Source organism: Sinohyriopsis cumingii, chromosome 6 (genome assembly GCF_028554795.1).
Source record: "Sinohyriopsis cumingii isolate HCF-2022 chromosome 6, ASM2855479v2, whole genome shotgun sequence".
Taxonomy (NCBI): domain Eukaryota; kingdom Metazoa; phylum Mollusca; class Bivalvia; order Unionida; family Unionidae; genus Sinohyriopsis; species Sinohyriopsis cumingii.
In genome coordinates, this window is record NC_142966.1 from 104,783,955 (window position 1) to 104,810,503 (window position 26,549).

At 36.1% G+C, this 26,549-nt stretch overlaps 1 protein-coding gene across 2 annotated transcripts in view; it reads right to left on the bottom strand.

Annotated features, from left to right (window-relative positions):
* Positions 1-14,608: 14,608 nt before the first annotated feature.
* Positions 14,609-26,549, bottom strand: part of LOC149797626 (uncharacterized) — a 103,263-nt gene continuing 91,322 nt past the window's right edge. For both annotated transcript variants that reach the window (XM_089962520.1, XM_089962519.1), the window contains exons 23-24: positions 25,728-25,926; positions 14,609-21,079 (exon numbers count right to left, since the gene is read on the bottom strand). In XM_089962520.1, coding sequence (XP_089818646.1) covers positions 21,066-21,079; positions 25,728-25,926 — 213 coding nt within the window. In that variant the 3' untranslated portion in view covers positions 14,609-21,065. The remainder of the gene's footprint in view (positions 21,080-25,727; positions 25,927-26,549) is intronic.

The following is a 26,549-nucleotide window of genomic DNA, read 5'->3' on the forward strand; positions in this document are numbered from 1 at the left end:
GATCATCTTTCAAGGTACTTCCATCTTTGGTTACACATGAAGTGGCTTCCTTGATATATTTTTCTATTGTTTAAAAAGTTTATTATTAAATTAATAGACATTATTCATAGTTATACAGATTAGGTAGATAGACACAATCCAATGTGACCAAAGAATAAGAAGAAAGGAACTGGAGAACAAAGCAACACAAGAACATTCAGTTAGAAAAAGCAGTTTGCATTTTAATTTTGAAAATGATTGTCCCTTTTTAAATTAGACATCTTTTAAAATAAATTTATGTTTTTTTATGTAGTACATACAAATGATAATATACAAAAATTATATAATAGTATGTTTTTGCTAATTAAAATGGAAGTAATCTGTGAAAATATCATATATCTTTATGACTCTAAAATGTAATGTAAATTTAATGTTAAAGCAAATTACTTAGCTATACAAAATGTATTTTTTTTTCTCTCAATGAACATAATGATATTTACCTGGAGAGTCAATTAGACCGGAATACAGATCACCATACTGGAGTGATGGCCATTTGCATGGATTGTGTATTAAGTCTCATTTAACTGTTTACCAATTTTTGCTTAATTATCAAATTTGATCAAAATATAAATATTATTTAATAATCATACACCATTTATATGAATGATAAATATTGGTAATGAAGCTTGAAAATTAATCTTACACAGCAAGTGAAGTGGCATAGCATGTAATTTTTTGAATGGATGCTGGATCCAGCACGTTGATAGGAGAGGATTCACCAATGCGATATTCCAGATGCTGTATCTAAGACTGTTCTACATTAGATCACACCAGATCCATTAAAAACAGTGTCTTGCAATGTACATTCATAACAAGAACTGGAAATCCACAATGAGAACCACTGCCAAGGGGGCAGGGGCCAGTTTTTATGTGCAAATTTAATGTTGCATGCACCTGCCTAATATAAAACTTCATAAAAAATAATACACTAATGAGGTCAAAAAGGTCCATATTTTTGGATAGGTATTATAAAGCACAGTCCGAGTTTCCTCTGACCATTGCCACCCCATTTTTTTGGTTTAATCCCCGGGCGATTATACCAAAGACTTACAAAAATGGTACTAACAGCTGCCTCACTTGGCGCTCAGCATTAAGAGGTTAATGTTAGGACTGGTCGACCTGGTGTCAGGATAATGTGACTGGGTGGGACATCATGCTACATGTCTGTGGCATGATGCCCCGGTGCTAGACATCACTATAAACTGCCACACTGCAGACATCGTAGCGATATGACTGAAAAATTGGTAATACTAGGTTAAAAATCCAAATCACACACACACACACCGAACTTTGTGTAACATTTTGTCTAGCTGTGTTAATGAAGGACAAAGGACTAGGAAGACAAGTTACTAGATGTCATGTTTCGCTTAGAGGACATACGATCATGTATCAACTAAATATGTCCCTTCTACTTTGTGTATGGAAGAGAGGTGCTATAGCCGATCAGTTATATATACCGACATGCAGTGTTGGGCAAGACAATGATTGTTTGAGTGTCAGATGTGAAGTCTTCGTACAGCAAGAGAGAGTAAACTTCAGCATCAAAAATGTTCATCATGGAATTTATGAAGTCCATGAAAGAGAATTAAATATTATGTTTCAAGCTGAGTCAAAAACAATGATTTTTATTTACAAAGTTCCTGTATGTAGGACGAGTGTACTTGGGGTACAGATATGGAAATACTTGCATTCGATACACTAACACCTCCGTCTACATTTATTGTTGCTGCCGGCAGGAGCGCGGAGCCAATGCCTACCAGTGTTTAGCCTATAAACCCCAACTAAGAATTCAACTCAGTGATAAAGTGGTGTTGATCAAAGATACAAGACTGAACCCCCAATAATATGTACATTTATTGCTGTAATTTCGATATACTGACACTACTTAAAAGTCACTTTCAATAACTTGATAAGATTTTAGATGTGGGAATTATTTCGTCAAAATTGTGACGCTGTCGTAAATTTAATTCTTGCTTTTTTAAAAAACAATATGCATGTCGAGCTGTACTTAAGAAACAGCCTAATTAAATATGAGCCAGTCACACATGGTAGTTAGTTCCACAATGACGTCGTTTTAAATAAGGACGTTATTTTTATACTTGTATGACTTCAATTCATAGGATGACACAAAACAACGAGGCCTACTTTCGTGTTTATTGGTGGTGAAGTGAACATAGTCGTTAATATTTAATATCTCTACTTTCAGATGTCCCCAGAAGATGCATAAAGAAAACAAAATATGGAAGGTCACTTCTGTTGTGTCATACTTCTATTGTATCATACTTCTATTGTGATATACTTCTACTGTATCATACTTATTTTGTGTCATACTTCTACTGTATCGTATAAAAAGTATTTGTTCTTTTTAACAAACGATACAGTAAACAACGTTATTTTGTTTTAAAAACAAACATGTCTAGTCATTGCAATAAAAACAAGAGGGGACTGAGTCGCTTACAAAAAGCTTATGCTAACACACGATGTGTAAAAATTTGAATAATTAAACTGGATACCTTGTTTGCAAGGATTATCGTGTTGCCTGGATACATTGTGCGGTAGCCTGTTAGTTCATACGTTAATCCCCATTCCTATTTAGCTCTACTTGCCTTGCCGGTGGGTCTTATACAATCGTCTGTTGTCCGTCGTCCGTCTGTCCGTCCGTAAATATTTAAATGTCAACACTCTACTGCGTTCCTATCATGACTAAACTTGGCCAGAGTCTTTATATTAATGAAAGATCTGACGAGTTAAAAAAAAAAAAAAACAACAACACTAATATCTGATGATAACCTCAAGAGTTATGGCCATTGATTAAATTACGAATTCAATATTTCGCCTTGCCAACACTCTAGCACCTTCGTTTGGCATCTGATCATTACCAAACTTTGGCAGACTCTTACTATAGATGCAAGCTCATATGACTTCTAAAACCACTAATATCGGATAATAAAAACTAGGGCCACGTTTTATCAAAGAACTTACGACAATATTGATCATAAGCCAAGTTTTTAAATGCTTTATCGTAAATTACAATTTAAAAATAAACGTGATTTTATTTAATTTTCTTACACATAAGCTATTTCTGCACAACCAGTGTAAGTCATAGCCTACAGTGAATGCTTAGGTGGATCACAGTGGACGATTATAAAAATTGACTAACATCATCCTAAGACGTTTAATAAAACGGGGGGGGGGGGGGGCTGTGTCAAGGGCACGTTTCGCAGACTATCCATCGGTTTTACTTATCTTATTGTTTGTTTGCTCTTGTTTTTTTGTTGTTTTTTTTTTAATTTGGCCTGGTGACCTTTATTTGACGAAATTTGTCATTATAAACAAGAATCAAGTTGACAACAAAATGTTACTTTAAACAAAATTAGACAAAACGCATTTGCTACTGTCTTGAACATGAACAATGATTTCCTTTCAGTTCACCTGCTGACACACTTTTTAAGTGAAAAATGAATACTAGTTTATACGAAGAAACAGTGACATCACAACAATCTTACTCCTGCCCAGACTTGAACAGAATCTGATTTTTAAAATGGTCCATACAAATAAAAATCTCGAACAAATAAAAGGGGGCATAACTCTGGTATATATAAACAGGTATTGCAGGTTGGAGAAATGAACAAGCATCGTTTACACTACGTTCATTATCAAGATAATGGGTTATACACAATGTTTTTGTTTTTCATTATATATGGTAAGTTGCTGCTAACTTTGGGAAAGACTGAATGAGAATGTATAATCTGTGGTGCATAAAGGATTAAAAACAACAATCTTAGATGAAATGTTTAAACGCTTGTGTGTGTAATCAGTTACAGCAGCCACTAAAATATATTGGTAGTCAAGTCTGATTAAGACTGGCTTAAACATCAAAATTCTCTAGTGCGCAAAAGGCTAAATATTGCAAAAGGTGCATAACTATTGTAAGCATGAGCAATATTGCTAATTCAAGAATGGAGCTGCCGTGCTCAGGAAATAACTAACTTGCTGCAAAATTTGTGTTAAAATCGGTCGAAAATTATATACAAGGTAAACTATTAGAATTTCAAACAAAATTTAGTAACTCTGGTTATTGCTCGTTAAATACAGGAACCGAGGTATTGTTGAAATACTGGTTGTTGTCAAGTTTGTTTGATTAAGATTGTACATATAATGGAACGTCTACGATGCACACATGTTAAAGGGATTGACGGACGGACAACATACCATCCAGAGCAACTCACCTGACATGATGAACAGTTACTCATGTGAGCTAATAACTAGCACCGCCTAGCGAGACAGTATATGCCCGTCTGCGCCAATATGCCAGTATCTATACCAATTATTATTTGAATACACCACCCGGTTAAAGAGTTAGGGCTCGGATACGATTTAACCTATGACCCACATTGTGACAGTAACCTTAGACGCATGGTACTGAAAGTTGAGCCCAACACATCTTCTCGATGTAAGTAACATTTGTACCTATTAGATTTCGAATATACTAACCGGTTCAAAAATTACAGCTCGAGCACGAATTTGAGAAAGAAGGACAGACAAACAGAATCCATGAGCCATCACATGATACCACCCGTCTTAGGATGGGCGTATAATAAAGGTTACGCTTTAGAAACTACACAGTTAAGTTATCCCTGTAAATTGAATATACATCATATATAATTCAATAAATGTTGTTAGCAAGAAAAATTCCACATTATAGAAAACTATAGATTGATTGAGAATGAAAATAACAGAGTTGGTAATGGAGAGGATAATGTTACAAAATTATAAAGTTTCAGAATTGAAACATACAGGATGCTGATCCGATTACCATGTATACCTGTCTACTCAATTCTCGTGGGTTGGTGGTTCTTTGCGGGGTTTTCCCGGGTTCTTCCTCCACCATTATTACTGGCCGCCATGTATAGCCTATCGTGTGCTGAAAAATGGCGTTAAACCCTAAAACAAGTAGGTGATGACTATAAAGATTTTGATTTTGATTTGTGTGACGAAAAGTACCCTCGTTTGTCCGAGGAATAATTGACTCCGAAATCGTGCATATTTCGCCAAGCATATCCAGAAAAAAATATAAATGTGACGTTGGCTGGGAAAAAAACATGGCTTATGAATTTCAATTGTTGTCATTTTTGTTAAAGCACGTCGTTTGAAATGCTTTGTTTAAACATATTTATTTGACATCGATTGCGAAACAAGTTCTTACAACTTACATTAATCCCTCTCTCTGGCTCCTGAGTGAAGCAGTACTAAGTAATGTGGATTAATTATCTTGCTCAAGAATTAATGACATTGCCACGGCGATTCTCGAACCCACGACCTCTCGAGCTGAAGTCTGAAGCTCTACCACTGGACCATGCATTCCACTTCTCAATGCTTGTTCTTAATATTTATTTTAATTATCTTCATTGGTTGTGGCAAATATTGATTCTGGAGCCCAGAATATGTAATGCATTTAGATACTAACTTTGAAAATAAATTTTAACGTGATTTCTCGGAATGACATTCACTTCCTTGAACCATGTCTGTCCAGAATTTACAAATATATACTGAGATGTCACCCACGTAAACGACATGATAAACAGACGACTTCGCCTATGCCATCGCCACCTCCGCACAGTCGCTGCTATATTGTAAGCAAATTTCAGACATTCCAACATGAACAGCAAGTAATCTGTATTTTACATAGTTCTTTTTTATATTTTCTTTTTCTTTTTTCTTTTTTCTTTTTGTTTTATCTGTGAGGGGTTACAGTATTTATGTTGTTGTGAAAATGTCAATTTTTATAGTACGAATTACAACCGTGAAGTGTATCATTTTTATATATACAATTTCAATTGGGGAGGGGTCTCTATTATACGGGGTCTGTTTTTATCTGTGAGGAGTCATATTATTATTGTTTTGTATGAAAAGTAAAGTTTCTATAGCACGAATTATGAGGGGGGTTAATAATCCTATATAAAATTTTGCCGGGGGGGGGGGGTCACTATTGTATGGGAGTCGGTTTACTTCATTATACCGGCATTTATTGACTAGAATTTGACAATGTGTTTTGAACGTTGACTGCGATACAGTGTGCGTGTGTTATGTGTATGTCATAAATGTTGTTCAATTGTTCTATATAAATGTATGTGATGTACATAATGTATGCTTTTGTTTCGACAGTTGATTGTTATATTATTTAAATAAAATTATTTTATGTTTTGTTTTCTTGTTGCTCTTGTATGAGATACACTTTCAATAATAATCTGCATACAGTTTAATGTATAGTATGAATTCAGAGAATAATAATAACATACGGTTCATTAAACAAAGATATTGAAATATATTTCACCTTCCTATAGAGATAACACAACCATTTTCATTACATTATCATTTTCTTTACAATAATTAACATGAAGTCCAAAAGATTCACCCTGATTTAACCAATCTTATTAAAGTAAGATTTTCCACAGTCCAACGTGTAGGTCTGACAGACATCGATATAAAAAAATTATACCCTTTGAAAATCCCAATCATTTTATTGTTGTAGCTAATCATGTAAAGCATTATATATCATGTTGGGGAGAGTTATCGTTAGTAACGATATGATTCGAAGAGTGTTGTTCATTTTAGACATTTGAAAGTTGCGATTTGATTGGTGAATCACAAGGTCAACAGAACATTGCCTCTTGTTGTTGCCCATCATATCTCCACACAGACTTTAGAGATCGGATTTTAATCAGATTTGAATTTGGCAGGACACCAGCTTAATTTGTTGGTGTATAAGTTTGATTTAGTACTATTAGCAATGTATAGTACAATATACATTTTAAATCTAATGCAAGCACTAGCGTACTTAGAATAATATACATTGACGAAACAAATTTTATTACATGAGCACTGATTTTTAATGCTTTGTTCAGTCTTGTTATTTGTACTATTTCTCATTAACAATAACTATTTAAAATTGCACAAACGAGCTGCTTTTAGAATATTCCACCGATAAATCGGCAGCGCAAGATATAAAAGAATCCGACACTATTTCATCTGATTTGTATACAGAAATACGCCATTCACTCCGGTGAAACGGTTTTTTGCTTCCTTAAATGCAGTTTTGAAGTGCTCAAAGTGTCTGAGAAACAATAAAAATATAAAACTTTATATAGCTGTAAAAAAAAGTCACATTATATTAAAGAGGAATCTTAATTATATTAATATTTAACACGAACTCGCTTGACACCATCGTTGACTAGGAATGGGTCAGATGACTTACTGGTCCACGACGCAAGCGAGCAAGCCATTATGGAACTGCCGAATCATCATGATGAATTTCACGGGGCAACCAAATGTTGCCATTATGTTTCGGAAGACCCCACAGCTATCTAAGGCTTTTGTCATCCAGACGAATGTTGTGTACAGTTTGTTCCCGGCCTTTTCCCTACAATTCACTAGCTGCAAACATCATGTCTATGAGCCATCGTTCTTTACTGAAGTCATACTGGCTCTCAGGCAGGAGGCCTTTATTGAACGTGACGCACAGTGTGATTTAGTAATATTCTTGCAGGGATTTTGCCGGCTGCTGACAGCAAGGATATGCCACGATTGTCTGTTGCTTTTCCGCTTGTACAAGTGGACAGCGGATGCATCCTTATAAACCTGGGATATGTTTCCTGGAGTCCACATTGACTGGACGAGTTCAGTCATTTTCTGAGCCATGTGTGAGTATGTGGCCTTTTTTCGACTTCTGCTAGTTTAGATCTCGTCCAGTAGTAGGACTAATATTAGTACCCCTACTTCGTGGACGGGGTGAAAACACGAGTCTATGTGTGGATCAACCGTTATTCCTACCCGGCAGTTTTTCAACCTACTTTCAAAACTTTTGAACGTACGTATCAAACAGTCCTCATATTTAATATCAGAACTTCCGCAGATCGTTGTAGAAATACGTCCAACATATCGTTTACCTTCTTTATCCAAAATTTTCTTTCAGATTCTCAACTGTTAGTTCAACATAACTACTTAAATTTACTGCCTCTAATTTTCATGTGCCATATAAGGACATTGCTGCTTTATTTCATATATATAATTTTCATGTGCCATATAAGGACATTGCTGCTTTATTTCATATATAAACAGATCGTAGTTAATGTGTCATGCACTGAACAATGTATCGTAGAATATCCATATATGGCGTAGCAAGCCTTATTTGAAAAAATTAATGAAGGTGAGAGTCTCATGTTATCTGTCATGGTGGACAGCATATGGTTAGCGTAAACATACCATAATTTATCTCATGTAGACTTAGTAACCGTATAATTAGCCACAATTCCTGAAAAACATATTTTAGGCAGTTTATTTTTAATACGGTCATCTTTTTGTCTTTGGCAATAGCTTTTGTTTTGTTCCACTATAAGGTATAGGGTCATATCGTAGCCTCAGTCACGTCGTGGCTACGACATCGTAGCTACTAGTAGAGTAGTTCTACAATGCAAGACGCATCCCCTGATATTTGTTTTTAGGTAACCCTTAAAAACACAATAACACGGGAGGAGTCTTACAATGTAGGGCCATTCCAGGTGCTTTGCCATTTTACCTATGAAAAATAAAATACGTCTGGATGCAAACCTTATAAAAGATAATGTTTTCTTGCTTTTTTTTAGATATTGGTAAGAAACATCCCAGAACACTTTGCCACACCATCATAAAAAGGGTAAGGTATACGTTTACGAAAATTCTTTAACTACTGGTTGGTGGTTGTTGGTTTCCAAATCCTGTAGGAAAGAAAACCTGTTTCTGCTTTCATGTTGATGGTTACAAAATTTAGACAGAAACTAACTTTCAATGGTGCTATACCCCCCCCCCCGGCCAAAGAATAAGGGAAACTACATTTGAGGGCATCTAACATGGCCAACATACTTAATCAGCAATACCAGTCTGTTTTCAAGTGCGAGGACAAAAATGATGTCAAGTCCACAAGGAGAACCATACCACTTTGTGCCTGATATTCAAGTTACCACAAAAAGGTGTATACAGCTTTTTACGGAAAGCTTAACGCACAGAAGGCCAGCCACTAGACCAGATATGATTCCAGCTAGGATCGTGAAAGATATAGTAGAACAATGTGCATAATTTTACTTGTGACATTTTTTCCAGAAGCGCCTCTGAGCATGATCAATTCCTGATGTACAGAAAACAGACAAGGCAATCTTTAAAAACTGAGAAAGGTTCAAGGTCAGTAACTAGCGATCTGTCTCCCTTTCATGTATCTACTGCAAAATGCTTGAGCACATCATGGTCGGCCATCATCTGGACACTTCTGCACCCTAACAGACCACTATCTCTGTTTCTGTACCCGGCAAAGCCGTGAAATACAACCTTTAACCGTGAGCTTGCCAGATCCTTAGACAGACGAAAGCAGTACGGTCATGCAGCTATTGACTTTATTAAGATTTCTGACCGTGTCACCCCATCAATGACTCCTTTTAAGTTGGATCACTATGCCGGCAAGGATAATGCTCTGAAATGGATCAGAGATTTTCCTCATGGTAACATGTTGGGCCCCATCCTGCTCCTAGAGTACATTAGTGACCTAGCATTTAGCATTAAATCAAGGTAACAACGTAGTCTACTCAGAAATCAATTATCTCCAGGACGGCAAGGTCTTACACACACAAAAAAACTGGATTGACTGGCAATTCGGGAAAGAAACTGGGTTATGTCATTCCATCCATAGAAATGTAGCAACCTTTGAGTTTACTTAAAGACATCATCAATCCTGTCTGAGTACACCCTGAAGGGGTACAACCTAACTGCAGACGATTCAAAACAGTATCTTGGAGTGAATCTCTTTAAAGACCTGTCTTGGAAATGCCATATCAATAAGACGATGAAACAGGAAACAACATCCTTGGTTTTATACAGTGGAACCTGCAAGTCAGTGGTGAGGAATTAAAAAAAAAACCTCGTGTCATTTGTGTGACCTGGCATTGTGTAATGTGTGGCCAAGTGGATCCCACATGATTGGACCAGACAAAAAAATAGAGGTGGTTCTGAGAAGGGCTGCTAGACATACCACCAACAGATATAAGAGCTATGCTGGATCATCTCCTGTAGTTGTCAGGCTCAGTTGTCCATGCTGTTCAAGATCATCAAAACCCTTATAGACAAATATTTGACACCAGTATCTAACTGAACCACATCTAATCACAGCAAGTTCAGACACATATCTTCACAAATTCTTACAATTTCTGCTGCTTGCCACATACCACAGAGACATGGAACAACTTACTAGCAACTGGTTCGTAAGCTCCTGATTTGGCATCCTACAAGCAGGAGCTATCCACCATCACATTCTAATGCAGTCTTCAGTTAGGACCTAGTGCTCTTTATGCCAGTTGAGGTATACTTACCTTGTCACTGCCATAGTAACCAAATTGATCTTTTCTTGAAGGGTAAAAAATGTAGCTTGATATTCTTTCACTTTTCCACTATTACTATTATCAATCTTCTACATGTCTTAACACTACCATTTTCACTACTATCTTGTTATCTCGACCAAGCACCACCCATCTTTGAGGTGCATAGAGTGAACCAGGGGAAGAGACAGGTACTTCTTCCCATTATGGAGCAGCACGACTTTGAGGCTCCTGAATGAGCTGTCAGAGAGGAAGCGCTACTCATTCTGGTTACAGGCGATTCCGACTGCTTCGAACAGACTGGTCACATTGTGCCTGAAGCATTGCCCATATTGATGGGTGAAGAAGCTGGCAGTGGCGTCACTCGGGTTGGTGTCACCCAGTGCGGTAGCTCATGGTGTCACCCCCATGGTCCTCCTTCCGTAACAGACCATACAGAATCCTTAGTAATGTCATGATGGTGTCACCCGGTGCAGTCCGCACCCCCCGCATCCCCCTAGCGACGCCACTGCTGTGCCTGCTAGTCATGTATTTAACTATGATCGGTTATCCGCTTATGAAATCCGACTAGACCGAGCAGTGTATGCTCTGTAAAATTTGCAATTTTTCATTTTGGTGTCACCCTTCTGAGATGGTGTCACCCGGTGAGGTCCGCACCCCCCGCACCCCCCTAGCGACGCCACTGGAAGCTGGACAAAGCTTGGTGATGCTTCCCCTGATCCGCGACTTGCACACTTTCATCCAACAAGTTCCACTGCTTGAGCCTAGGCATCAAAGCTCAGCATTGGACTTGGTGAGACCAAGATCTCTGATCAAGTCGTTGAGGTCTTTTGGTTGGGGTAGTATGGGTTTCTCTCCTCAGCTCCACCTCTGAAATTGTCATCTGGATCTACAACGTCTTCCTCACTCTCCGACTTACTGCGCTCTTCTAAATATGGCTGCTCTCTCTCTCCAGAGTGGGTACGGGGAGCTCAGGGCAGTGTGGCACCGAGACGATGGATGAAGGAAGGTCCTGATACGTGATAGCAGGTCTGGCTTCATACAGAATTCTGAATGATAAATTCAAAGACTTTTCCCAAACTTTCAAAGACCACAAACATAGACTTCCAAGACCTATTTTCACGACCATTTTTAATAAAAGTTATGTTATATGAGAAAACAAGGAATGCAAAATACTAAAATATTGTTTAATGATGAAATTCAAACTATAATTACTCAAAAGAAAGAAACCAGGAGAACTTGACTACATCCAAATCTAACAACATTGGACAATTTTATTTGTGTTTATGGAAAGAAATTTAAAAAATTGGGTATATTTCTATTTTCAAAGACTTTTAAAGACCTCTGGGTAATCTGCTAAATTTTCCCAAACTTTCAAGGCCTTGAAAATGCTACCTCATTTTTCTTAAACTGTCAAAGACCTTCAAAGACCCTAAGAACCCTGCAGATGCATTCTTGCCAGTCCGACGTTTGGAAATGTCCACCATGCAGAAGTAGCAGTTGCTTGAGTGGTTAGTGGGTTCCCGTCAAATTCTTGGGATAGCTTACTTCATGGCTCTCTTTTCCCTATGTACCATCCTGCAAAAATACATTTATTTCATCAATGACTAATGTGTAAGAGATTCTCACAACATTTTTCATATATGATATATTTTTTCAATAACATTTAACATTGTAAAACATTTTATAATTAAAAACTTTTACAATTTTAAAAATGTTAAGCAAATTTTATAACTAACATTTATCCATCTTACCTTCCAGAGTTTTTTTGCAGTGCTCGATGGTGAAATGAGTTTCCCAGGGTTTGTCTTGATCCCTGACAGGCATGCTGAAATATGCCTTGTGGGCCTCACACATCTTAACAGATGCTTCCACGGAGTACTTTTTCACTCGTCTTGATAAACTGGCCACAGACATAGCTAAATGCGTCTGCCAGATGCTTGCAGCCTCTTGATGCCATCTCAGAAAAATGCAGATATGTATCCACTTAAGCAGCTGGAACTCAACTGAACTGGTGGGCTTAAGGCCCCTGTATTTGTACTACTATTTATATTAATGGAAAATTCTAAAAGTTACTCCAAGTTTACTTAGCACTGATTCTATCTGGAATGTTCTGGAAAATAGGTAAATTTCAAAATATCGCTGTCCTGGTCACAGAAGCAAAATTTGTGGGGAATAATAGCCATTCTCTATACTTCTGAGGCATAAGCAATTAGGAAATAACACTTACTACCCAAAAACAAAAATTTGTTACACAGTGTAATAAAGCATGATTGTATCAATATAATGATGTCCTTTAGAAGCTCTGATATCTCAGCAGGCAAAATGAGGGAATCAGAACCTCTGTGCCTGGAGCAAATTACTGCATTCCTTGAATTTTTTCTTGCCTGTTTCAGCTTAGGAAATTCATGGGTATTACTGTCAACCTCTATGTTGGTCTTGGTGTTGGTGTTTAACTCCATTTTTCAGCACACGATGGCGACCAGTATAAATGGTGGAGGAAGAAACCGGGAAAACCCCAGAAAGAACCACCGACCCATGAGAAGCTACTGGCATGCTTTCTCACGTACCCACATTGGCTGAACCAGAGACTCGAACCCACACAGACAGAAGTGAGTTAACCACTATGTCCACAGTAGTTAAAATTTTAGTATTTAAAATTTTAAAATTCTTGTATGGTCCTTACTGCCAAACCCTGTGAAGGACCTATCATACTTGGATTGCTGAACCAGGAAACTGTCATTTATCCATGCATCACCACCAGACCTATGACCCTCAGACATCAATCTCATTTGAAAGTCTTAAATCTTTGGTTAAGTTTCTCTGCAGGGTGATAGCCTCTACAGGTACTTAGACTGCACAATGTCATACTTTCATGCAAGGTCAAGGTCATTTGAAAATAAAAACATTTATATCTAGCAGAAGTAGACAGGACCTATATTTTCCATGAAATTTCTTATCAATTCAAGGACTATCAAACAATAATATGGAAAGCAAACAATGCATTTTCTCTCTCAAGACACACTTAAACTGTACACTGCACCATTGGGTTCAAATAATTCTACATGTGATTTGAAGGACCATAACATTTTTTGCAGGGCCCCGAATGGCCGAGTGGTCCAAAGAGCTCTCCGTTATGGATCACTGCCATCTCACCTCTGTCTGGGTGGGTTCGAGTCTCATATTTGGCTAATGTGGGTATGTGAGAAAGCTTGCCAGTAGCTTCTCGTGGGTCGGTGGTTCTTTCCGGGGTTTTCCTGGTTTCTTCCTTAACCATTAATACTGACCGCCATGTATAGCCTATCATGTTCTGAAAAATGGCGTTAAACTCTACAACATTTTTTGCATTCAGAGGTGCACTTAATACAATGAAAAATCAAAGAATATGGGTATACATGATTTTCACTTTGGTAATTGAAAATGAATAATCTCTAATATGGAGCAAAAAGTGTCCCAAATTCTTTGCTCTTAAACTTTCTGATCTTTTGAACAATAAATGTCTCCTGTCAAAATGTAAACTTTGACAAAAATGTTTGTGCCAACGACCTAAAATTTGACATGTTAATCATACTTAAATGATGATGTCTTATCTTTCCAACTAAATCAACTTATCTGTCTTATCTTTCCAACTAAACCAACTTACCTGCATACAGAGCCCCAAGTCATTTAATTCCATGGGAAAATGGAATGCCTTTACAAAAACCCTTTTAATTGGCTTGTGCAAAATCTGACTAAATTTGTAGCAATGATTGATAACACTTTGTCATTGCTAGACACTTTTGATAACAAGTACTAACTGATTTTGTTAACCTGGATCCTTACTACCAAGGATGCTTTATGTTTCTATCAATCACCACTTATTACCATATTAATCAAGTTTAACAATTCAGTGGCATCCAGATTAAATTGGAACTCGCTATTTAGATCATTGATTTAGGTCCTTGTGAATGTTTCTTTTTTTAATGCTGTACAAGCATGCATTATCTTCATGTTTAGTTTAGCTTCTAGATGAATTCTTGAGAATTATTGGTCACTTATTCATTCTCACAATGTGAAAACAATTTTTAAGAGTATGGCTCACTTTTCAATGAAATGTGGTAGAAGCAAGAAATAATATGGGGTAGGTTTTTCTTTCTAATCTATATATCTGATAAAAACAAATGGAAGATTCATTTCAAGCTGGCATTTTTATTACAATATAATATCAATGTATATTTTACATCCTTGTTTAACCTTAAAACATTTTGTAAAACTAATGAAAAAAAGAGGTAATCATTATGATAGAAAAAATAATGCAAACTAAATGAAATATAATGTTCCACTACAACACAATCTCCCATGGCAAACATTTACAGAAAATACACTAGGAACATTAAATGGAGGTAGAAATTAAACAACACTATCATATTTAATTAAATTAACTAATTGAAACTTAAAATATTGGATTCTAGCAATAATCCTATTAAAAAAATCATCCCATTTACAGTAAATTCACTACTTTCTTTTGGTACTAATTTTCATAGATTTAATGGTTGAAACAATCCATGAATTTAAAGACCCATTTAACAGTATGTCTACTGGGGAAACAATAAAACTACTTCCAAAAATTTACACTGATGTACAAAAATGTCCTTTAAGAAAACAAAACTGAATAAATTCATAGTATTACTGTATTAATTGCTTCTAGAATAATTTGTTTAGATTATAATAGGATTGTTCTTCATAAAGATGAGAAGTTTAATTACTCAACAAAATTTAAACCAGTATTATTTTAAACAGGTCTGATAATTTGAACCTTGCTAAATTTAGAGGCATCCTTTATTTATTATGACGCTGGTCACAATTTGGGGGTGGGGTGGGGAGATTTTTAGGTTTAATATACACTCTAGTTCCACATTTTTGTTTCAGAATAAAAGCTTCATGTTTCAAGAATTTAAAATGCAGGTGGCTCTGTTTTATAGCTGCTTTGTTACAGATGAAATTCCCTTAATACAAGTAGACAAGGCTTCATCAAAATATGATACATGCTACATGCAATTAGAGGTCTCAAGTCTTTTCAATAGGTCAAACACTGTATATATGAATACATATTTGATCCAGTTTCTTATTAAGTTAAAAATATGCAGTAAAAAATTGGTCAAGAAGCACAAGACTGATCAAGAATACAGAACACTTGTCATTTTTATAATTAGTAAAGTATAAGGCTTAAAAATAGAGCTTATTCAATTATGAAACAGTAAAGTATCTGATGAAGAATTTGATCTAAAAGTAATTCATCTTACATTTAAGACAAAGTTTGGACATTTCTTAGCATTGTAAGTTGCTTATGCTACTTAATTTTGAAACATCTGATTAGGGGTGGCATAATAGTTCCTCATTGGCCTTGTTTTTACAAGAGTACTGTGAATTTCACACTATACATCAGGCTGTTGCTTAATACCCATTTATGATGGCACAAGTAGGTCACGGTTGACTCTACAGATAATAAACCAATGAGTCTCAATGACGTGAGCCTTTGTTCAAGGTTTGTGGTTTTGAACCAGTCTTAATGTTGAGAAACTACTATTTCTTATTAGACTTCTTAAACATGAATGTGACCTCTGACCACCAAAATCTGTTTCCTTATTATGCTCAGTGCATGCTAATCCAGTTTGGTCATGTAAGCTACGTTAGAACAAGTTATTTTTCCTTGAGCCACAATGACCTTTCACCTTTTGACAGGAAAATCAATAGGTCTCTTAAGTAACTAAGTGCAACATGTCCACAAACTTTGCTTGAGTTATGTGGTATGCAACTCAAGTTATTTTACAAAAACAAGTTTTCTTCTTTTAGTCCAGAATCGTGACTGTGATCTCAAAATCTATAGGGTTATTTCTTACCCAATGTTGTCATCCACTGGTGAAGTAACCTAACCTGTATATTTGTGCTGAAACTATTTTTCTTCTTTCAGCCACTGACCTTGACCTTCAACATTTTGACCACCAAATTAACTAGCTTTTTTCTTACAAGTACAAGCCATCTACAAAGGTTGGTTTAGGTTTGTGATACAGAGCTAATGTTATTTTGCAGAAACCATGCTCTTTCGGTCACTGTCAAGAACCTTGACCTTTGACATTCTGATCCCAGAGTTCTAATGCATTTTTGGCAAGAACTTGCATGTAAACATTGGCAAAGGTAGGTGCTATAGAATTGAAGTTTTCTTCTAGAAAATGAAGGGTTACAGGCAGACAGGGTCATGCAAAAACACTCTGCCATGGGTGGGGGGAGGGCAATTTGAATAAAATCGAGATCTATTCGTAATAAGCAGATTATCAGATAGTCCAATAAATCAAACCTCAAATCTGTGTTGATAATGATGGACGATATGTGGGTCTGATGTCACCTATTCATTAAAATGTGCAATTTTGCTGCATGTAAATCTTTCCAGAACAAACCTGCGCACACTTTAGACACATACCCATAATTGGTAACAGCCATATCAAGCGCGAATTTCAAAATGGCAACAGGACATATAGTTGTGCTATTCTAGGTGGACTTGCAAGTCACCAAACGTATGATATACTCCAGAAATATAATGTACATGTCACCAAAAGAACTCTACAGCTGACGGTAGCTGCACAGCCACAAGAAATACCAATAAGTGTATAAAATGTACACCAATGTGTGCAGCCACATTTGGATGCAGATAATTGCAGCTTTTAATGAATAAGTGTTATCAGCCCCTCACCCGAAAATCAACGTCACGAGTGAAGGGCTGATTTATCGGTCTAATTATCAGGTACCAATAACGGTTTTTGTTCTGCTTATCAATGGAATTTCTGATCCACATATTTTTACAATCCTATTTGATAAAGCATTGCTTTTCATGATTAATCATTAACTGACTCTATGTTCTGAATTAAGTTTTTCCCTTTCTTAAATATGAAACTAACTCTGACTGGTGAATCTTAAGGTCAACAGATATATGACCTCATATCGGTGTGTGTCAGATCTCTGTTACGTTGGACATATCAATCTGAATTAGATTGCTGAATGTTTGTCATATTTAAAATAACTTTTTGGGGTTCTGAAAAAGATATAATCAAAGACACCAATGGGATTTTTGTCATACACTTTTAGCAATAGCAGTGTAAACATACAACTGATGCTGTGATACTGCAATAACAGAAACACAAAGGACCAATTTTATTTACTATCATGAACACTAAAATCAGTATCTGTAAACTGAAATGACTGACTGGTTGGAGATGTAACAAGAAGCCATATTTGCCTTGTCACTAAAGATTATGAAACACAGGTGAGTCACCAAATGAACAACTTGAAACATTTAAGTCATCAGAAATTTTTACATCCTTATTTTACAGCTTATTATTCCTAATTCATTTAAATTTTTGCATCCTTAGCTAAATCCATAGCAGAGATTTTTGTTTTGATCAATAAAGACAACCAGTCTAATTACACCATCTCTCACAGATTTGGTGTTGGCCATCATATTTATATGCAGTGCAATATGTACCCTATTGTGATGGATGTATTAAGGAAACACCTAATGAAAATTTGTATAAACTGGCCACCACAGGGGCAAAAATAGAGTGTTTGGTCAGTTAGGCAAAATATCCAGTGGATAATCCATGAAAAAGAGGCTAATGTGAGTCCACATGTGAATGTGTGTTGCTTTATTGTTTTATGAAATACTACAAATGTTTTTTAGATGCAAGACCTATTTCCTGACATTAGATTCTGGATCATATATATTTTATGTCTTGTCATATACATACATGTGTAAAAGTGAACACTTTTGAGGGAAGGATGCATACATGTATTGGGCAACATTTACTGACCTTTTAAAGTTCCTTTTGTGAATTGTTGCATTCTGATATTTAGAATATTTTTAATGTCCTGAGAACAACAAACCAAGAAATGCCACTATAATTGTTGATTGTATGTGTATTAAGGGTGACCATTAACTCGTACAAACATCACACTGCAAAGAATGGTAAACTGTGCAGTGTATGTAAAGTCTTACTGCATCTGGCAGGCTCAAAAATTTAGAATGGGTCATTGTGCAAGTCATAAGTAACTAATAGAGGGAGGCAACTCTTGCTGCTCTGGAATTTAAAAAAAAGGACTTGGATTTTTAGAGTGCAGTTTATAATTATAATTAATTGGATTTTATCTTTGCCTTATGTGCCTTCTTTATAAAAACCTAAATTTACTCTGCACTGTATAGCAGTATTGTACTGATGTGCCTTAAACTCTATACACAGGTGCATGCAAGTATACAAACAAATCTGCATAGCAATATTACTAAACCATTAGAAACTACCAGATAGTAAATTTAGACCTGCCAACCCTGACAAGACCTTTTCATCAGGCAGTCAATATTTTTCTCTAAGTCAAACCAAGTTTCAATAAGGCTGAATAAAAATATCATGTACTGATATTGTAAGTTGACAAACTTGCATATAAATGTTCAGAAGTGTAATCAGAGACCAATGCGGTGATGGTAAAAATTATTTTGAACTAAAAGTTTTGTAAAGAACACAGACTTTATTTACTTCAGTACAGTTTTACAAACTGCAGTTCCAAACCCCATGGACCTTCTTGCTATTTTCAACTTGACCTAATCCTTGGCTTTTTTAAAAATTGTACGTGGTGATGGCAATCATCTTTCCTGCCATGACACATTCAAATCAACATGTGATGTCCAATAAATGCAACTGTTGCCCTTCCAGTTTTTTCCTCAAGAATTCTGAAAACTCCTTTTTATTCTTCCATGCTATTTAAGATTTGAAGAGGCATTGTGTCTCTTTCATTAGTAACATGTATTGTTTGTTGGATACAATTTTTAGAAAATTCTGTAACCAATAGCTTTATCATGCAGACATTTTGCATGAAAAACTAAAGATGCAGTTTAAAGTGTATGTGGCACTCCAGTCAAGTCAGTCTGATGTCCTGACCAACTCCATTAATTCTGAAACCTGGTTCTTGAATTAGACTCGGGCAAGCCAGTATCTGGATTTTAATGGAACAAACTTCTTTACACAATGTTTTCTATTATTCCACAAGTATACATTTTAAGGATAATTTCCAGAAGACTTGTGTCAAATTGTATTGGTTGGCAGATCTGTGTAGTAGGGTGGACTCACTAAATGTAATAGATCTTGTAAATTGCATTGCCAACCTCCAGGTTCTTAACGCTCGAAAATGTCCAGTACAACCAATGGCACTGGCATTATTTTTCTTTTTTATATATTTTTTTTAAATCAGTAAACTTATTTCACACTCAAATCAAATTGGACTTAAAAAATTTAAAGAAGCAGTTATCAACCAACTATGTAACAAACAGTATTCATATAACAAGAATTTTGGGGCTTTCTTACTTTTTTGGTACTTTACAACACAGGCAATGCCTTGAGAGTTATAACATGCCAAAGCAAGTAAAGTGATTTTCCAATGTCACACCATGGTAGCTGATCTGGGTCGATCTGATGGTGAAAACTGAACCCACATCCCATCTGGTTCTCAAACACATAACCACAAAGTTTTCCTTATATAGCAAATTAAAAAGTTATTGCAAACACAACTGGAACAGCACACCATACTTCGTTTCAAAGAAACATCCTTTAAGACAGAAGAAAAGCGAGGAACAGCAAAAAAGTTGAGAATCTTGTACAATATTCTACATTCAACACCAATTTATTCAAAGATTTAAAATGTAGATCAAATGTACTGTTGCTAAAGAATTTTAATGACTAAATGCAATAATTCCCTACAAAAATAAAACTATACAAAAAAAGTCTATTTCATACAAGTTTTTTCTTCTTTTTTTGATCTCAGTCTCAAAGAATTTATATAAAACTTACTTGTATCATGCAGTAAAATGCATCTAAAACTAAAAACACCATTTCATCAGTTGTTGGGGGGGGGAGAGACAAAGCTATCAAGGAAAAGTTCATTGATTTGTCTAACATGTTTCAAACCTTAAGAATCACATGATTGTTAAATATATTTATTAATTAGCAACACATTGGACAAGTGGGATCCTAAACTCTGATTGTTGACTAAAACAAACTTGTACACAATCTGGGTATGTTCTGTACAGCTTCTTGCATTGTTACTGCTACAAATGATCCATTGTGAACGAATCACAGCATACTTGCCAGGATTAAAGATGTATTAAACATTATCATTATGCTGAAATAAATCTAAAGATTTCACACAAAAAACCTGATTATATAAAAATAAGTCTTCCTTTTCACATAAAGAGTTGTTGTGCAGAGAAAAATCTTTCATAACCGAGTTCAGCAATGGCCATTACCCTTGAAATTGACAAAGCATCAATCATTCACCATGGGAAAGAGGATGTAACCATTCAAAAATAAGTCTTCTTTTCCTTATAATAGCATGAAAGGAGTCATTGTGTTGAGGAAAATGTTTCACAACAGTTTAGCAATGGACATCACTCTTGAAATTGACAACACATCAATCATTGACCATGGGAAACTGGATGCAGCCATTCTCGTAATGTGTCCTAATGAATCTTGGGATGTCAATCTTGAACATCAATGCTTGACTGTGTCACATATCTCTAGACTGGTGCAGCATCACACGTGGAGCACAAGTCCATCACTTTCTGTTGCCTTTGAAAACAAAACAAGAAGAACATGTATTTATAATTTACTGGTGTATTCTAAAAATAATCGTAAGCAAAATGGAGTCAGCTTACTGTAAAATATACTAAAGAATGATGTTTTCTTTTATTACCAAAAGGACTCTCAACTTTCCTTTTCAAGCAGTGTAGGAAACTAATTTTTCTAGTAAATTGTCTTTCTCAGAGAATACTTACACAATCACATTTACATTAGGAATATAAGCCTGCTACATCCCGAATCCAGCACTACTAATAGATGAAATTTTGTCTTCTCTGTGTATATCATATAGACAAAAGGCAACAACTCTACCTCCCAGTGCCACTGCTGGATTTTTGCTGGCTAGGAGCATTTTTAAGTTGTATTAGTGGGTAAATGTTTACTATTGAAAAAAATAATTGAAGAATTGGCAATGGGAGGGGGATTGCTGAGCATCCTACTTGTACTTCAAGTATCCATTTGGGGAAGAAAGATTGCATTCCCTAAGTCAGTGATAACTCACTCTTCTAATTTAATCAACACAGCCTATGGTCAAATGTTCTGTGACACTCTATCAGGTTAGGATAATTATTTAAATCTTACTGTCAAAATTCACTGGAAAAAAATCCAACAAAGATAAAAGGATATGTTAGCTTAATTGGGTTTGGTGGTTGTCTCTGCAAAGCTAAATTCTTCAGATAAAAACTCAAGAAGGTTGACGTTGCATGCCCATCATCAGTTTCTACAATGTCTCGAATTGAAATGTTCCAACCAAATGTGAGGCTCACAGAGATCGCTTTAATTTCATGAGCTGAAATCATCGAGTAGAGTTGCTGAACCAGGAATTGTACCATCTGAAAGTGAATATCAGAATTATCTTGCAATTCTGACACCTTTCCTGTAATATTTACCATACTATGCCTGAGGGTGGGTAAACAAAGGAACATAACCCCTCCCAACTGATTGACTGCATTCACAGCTCAAGCTTGTTTCAGAACTGGTGAGAAAAAGGTGGGCAACTTCTGGTTCCCCCTTGGCCCCCCCCCCGGTTAAACTTTGGCGCCCCCCACCCGACTCCCATCACAACACATCCCCAAAGTGCACAAAATCCAATGAAAAAACAACAGAACATTCCAATCCCTTTTCTATGGACACCGAGTCTGTTGGGAGTGTATCTGATTTGTGTATTGATCTGAAGACGGTAGCACCAATGAAGAAACTGCAAAACCTGCATACTCAGGTCAGATGATTTGATGCCCATGTTTGAGGAGTTAAGTCTCTACTATGGATTTGTCCTTCATTATCAAGACTGATTTCCCCCCACAGTTGATTTTTCTAGAAATGAAAAGGCACTTAAGATAGTTTTAATTTTGAAGATGCAGTTCATTTGATCCCCATTGATGATGACTGTATGACTGTATTGTAAGTCTGGCAACAAGTGGACTCTACATATTACTGTCTGTACAAACCGACACTTCCAGTTGGAGTTTCTCCAGAGAGACTCCCATCATAACCCAACTGTAGTTGCACCACAATGATTGCACCTTAGTCAAGATATCAACCTTATGGAAATGTGAAATGAAAAAGGGGTGCCATTAATCCAACAAAATCATTTGTAACTGATGCATAAAAAGGTGGCCCAGCAGAATAAAATCTACTGCTGCGTTTCATAATTCAAGGAGTTCCAACACATTCACTATTGAATGGTGAGCTAATCTGTTAATGACCTGAACAATTTGGACTGTTGATTCCCTGGCATGCTGGTTGGCAAATTTTTCTGCTGATACGAATACTGGCAACAAGGTCAGATCAAACAGTGAAGATATGGCAATAAGGTTCTGAACCAGTTTGATATGGTGTGAACATTCTTTTGTCCACTTTATATAAAATTGGGCAGACATATTGACAGCAGCTAAATTCTTATCCAGAGCTGGGCAGTGAGTATGGAAGGCATCATCATTTCTAGATCACAGAGTCTTTCTGACAGATGGTCATTAATCTTCCTGATCTTTGCCAACTGGGTTAGTAGCTCAAGTATCGATTCTCTTCCTCATCATCAACATCTACCAAAGCCATGACCTTACAGTCCTGTGTTGTGGTAGGGGGTGGATGGTATTATGAAAGTGACAACATCCAGTATCTCTTTGATGGCACCCTTAAAGCTCAACTCAGTCGGCTTAATGGTTGAATCTGAGTAAGGTTGTTGTTGTTGAGTCTTTTCACATTGTTGTGTCCTGTTCTGGTTCGACTTCCATATCTTGATAAACCATCATGGCTGGCACAGATGACACAATGTCATTCTCAATATACTAGTCATGGTAACTTCCTTGTGGGCAAGCTGGCTATGCCAGACAAACGTGTCATATCAGTAAATATGACTGGTTTGCCAAGAGTACGATTGGTACAGTTACTGGCCATATGAAAGACATTCCAGTTGGTGCCATGGGCATGGCTTGACAGATGGATCTATCACTAAGATCCCTGTAATTGCAACTGAATGTAACCATAAGCATGATAAGACAGACAAATCAATTATTAAGAGATCTGTAATTAATGTAGTGAGATGAAGCTGTAGGTCTGGCAAGACGGATGGATCTATCACTAAGATCCTGTAATTGTATGTAGATGTAGAATATTAGGACAGACATGTATAAATAATAGTATAAAGCCACGGGCCTGGCGAGATTGATGGATCTTTCAGTATGGTCCCTGATCTGAGATATCATCACCCTCTTCTTTACCTTGGTCAACTTTTGCAAAATACAATTGTCCATATGCTCTCATGCACAAACTGCATGGTTCTTAACGAGTATAGGGCACAATTCTTATGTGCCTTCACTGGCCTTGAACTTGTTGCATTTATTACAATTCATCCACAGGCTGAATTCACTGAAACGACCACACAAAAAAAACCCACAAGGATAAACATATACATTAATGCATCGAGGTAATAAGTCGCTAAAACAGGATGTTATTAATTGGTTTAGTGAACAATAGGCAGTGTGCGCAAATCCATGAATCACAACATGTATAAATAATAGTATTTTTTACAATGCAGTCAAAGTAGACAAAAGTCAAAGAAAGTAAATAAATTCACAAAAATAATGTATACCTCCTGCAGAGGAGTTATTAATACACAACATAAATCCAAATTTACAATTCACATTATTATTGGCTGGATTGATGGGAGTGTTTTGTACATTGTTGACTGTACAACAGTGAAGATTAAGGACTATCAATACCCAATGGTGATATGGGGAGGTAATGGGCAAGAGTTATTGCCTTTTTTTATCTCTATGATGTAGATAGATAAAACAAACTTCAGTCCCTTAGTAAGGAGGGATTCAGAAGGTAGCATGATTATATTCCAAATGTTAATGTGACAGAAATGTATTCAAAAGTAGAAAAGTAATTCCATTAATGATATACACTGGGTCAACAACTGAATGTTGACCAAGATAGTATGAACAGTGTAAAATATGCAATTTAATGCAAAGGAATCAACCCTGAAATTATTTTTAAAGGTAATATCTTATACTAATAAAAACTTGGCTAAGTGGCAATGGTAATGAATATCATTGGTGATGTCAACATTACAGCTGAATTTATATTCATGCTAGAGACAAATGAAATTACTGGTCTATTTTCTACCATGTAGCACCAGTCACTGCACAAAAAATAACAAACAGTAAACAAAACGACCAAGGCCTGCATATTAACTCTACGTTTAAAGCATTACTGTAAAATGTGACCTTGACCTTAGTCAAAAGGTAGAGCTAGCATGCTGCAGAATAAACTGTCTTAGTTTTAGACTTGATTCATAAGTATGAACAAAATTCATCAAGGAAAATATATATGCAAATGAAACTTGAACCAAAACCATAATGCAAATTTTCTAACTAAAAAGACCATGCCTTTTGCTAGTTTAAAAATAAACAAAACTCCTGCCATCCCCCTGCTTTTCAAAATTTCTCTTACAAGTTGGTTAAAATTAGATATTCTGTCCTTTTTCAGATCTCTTGCAGGGTACTGCATCTGAACATTATAACATCATGATTGAGGGAACCACTGATGGCCAACAAGTTGGTCTACTTGCAAGAGACAATCAAAACATCAAGTTTAGCATGGCCACCAGACAAGTGCATGTTCAACAGGTGGCTACCAGATTAAGTTAAATCCTGGCATAGCTACTGGAACTGCAGATTGCAAAAAATAAGTGAAATCAAACTGAATTCACACAGAATAATTACCCTTTTTTATTAGAATGTGTCCACTGTTTTCCCAAGATTAAGTTATCTGCAGTTGACTACTGTTACCCAGAGAGGTAAAATATTGATGGTTGTCCACTTAAATAATGTTGATGTAAAACTGTTGTTGACTTGCCTTGCATGATCTTAGTGGCAGCCAAAATCAAGGTAATATTAGCTGTGCCCACATTTACCATGACAGCAAATCTAAGACAATAATAACCGTGTAATGTGCGAATTTTGTGTAAATTTTTAATGGCAAATAGAACTATAATTCCTTTGCTATCTTCTTGTCAATAAATGAAAACGAAAGACTAAAGCCAAAGAGATAAACAGCTGTCTCACTTTCCACTAAAACTGGCTTGAAAAATATCAAAGTTGGTCAAATCACAGAATATCTAAGATATGCTCACCATCCTTTAATGGTGTACGTGGCCTGGAGCTCTCTCTTTTGGATGGAGAAAGTGTTTTGTTAAGATCATTTTCCTTTGCATTGCTAAAGGCTTTAGATGGATCAAATTGCCGTTTTCCTTCAAGATTGAATAGTTTTTCCTCCAGCTTTTGAATGGTTCTCTTCTGTTTCATCACTTGCTCTTGACAACTGGAAAGCTCCTGAAAAGAAATAAAAATTGTCAATTGCCGTGTTTTCAGTTGACTTCGAATTTTATCCTTCCCCAAAACAGGCAATCTGAAATGCTCTGAATAGAATTAACCAATGGATTTAAATCAATGGTGGTACTTGGGTTACTCCAACCCAGACTAATATCCATCTGGCAATAGTTCACGAGATGGTGTGCATGACAGTAACACAGATCTTTATATATGTGTACACTCATTTAGCATAAAAGTATTGCTTTTAGATTTAGAAAGATAGAAAGAACAAAACTTCAAAAGGTTTGTTTCATTATTACCCCACATCATACTGCAGTTCATGATTTTCTAGTCCCATCTTTCTGCCATATACTCACTAAAGTCCATAATTTACATAATGAGGTTTACAGATTGTGCCATTTTGTTAGTGATAATGTCCAGCAATGTCAGTCATATTAAATCAGTTTTTGCAATATGCCCATTTATACAAGGTAGCTATAGCCATTTACCTATGGTTATAATTTCAATGAAAGCAAACTTACAATGACGTATAGTGATACCATAAACTCCAAAAATATGGTTCTAGAATTACACAGCAACTGGTGTACAAACCCTTTCTAAACTAATGTCTGGATTCCTATTAT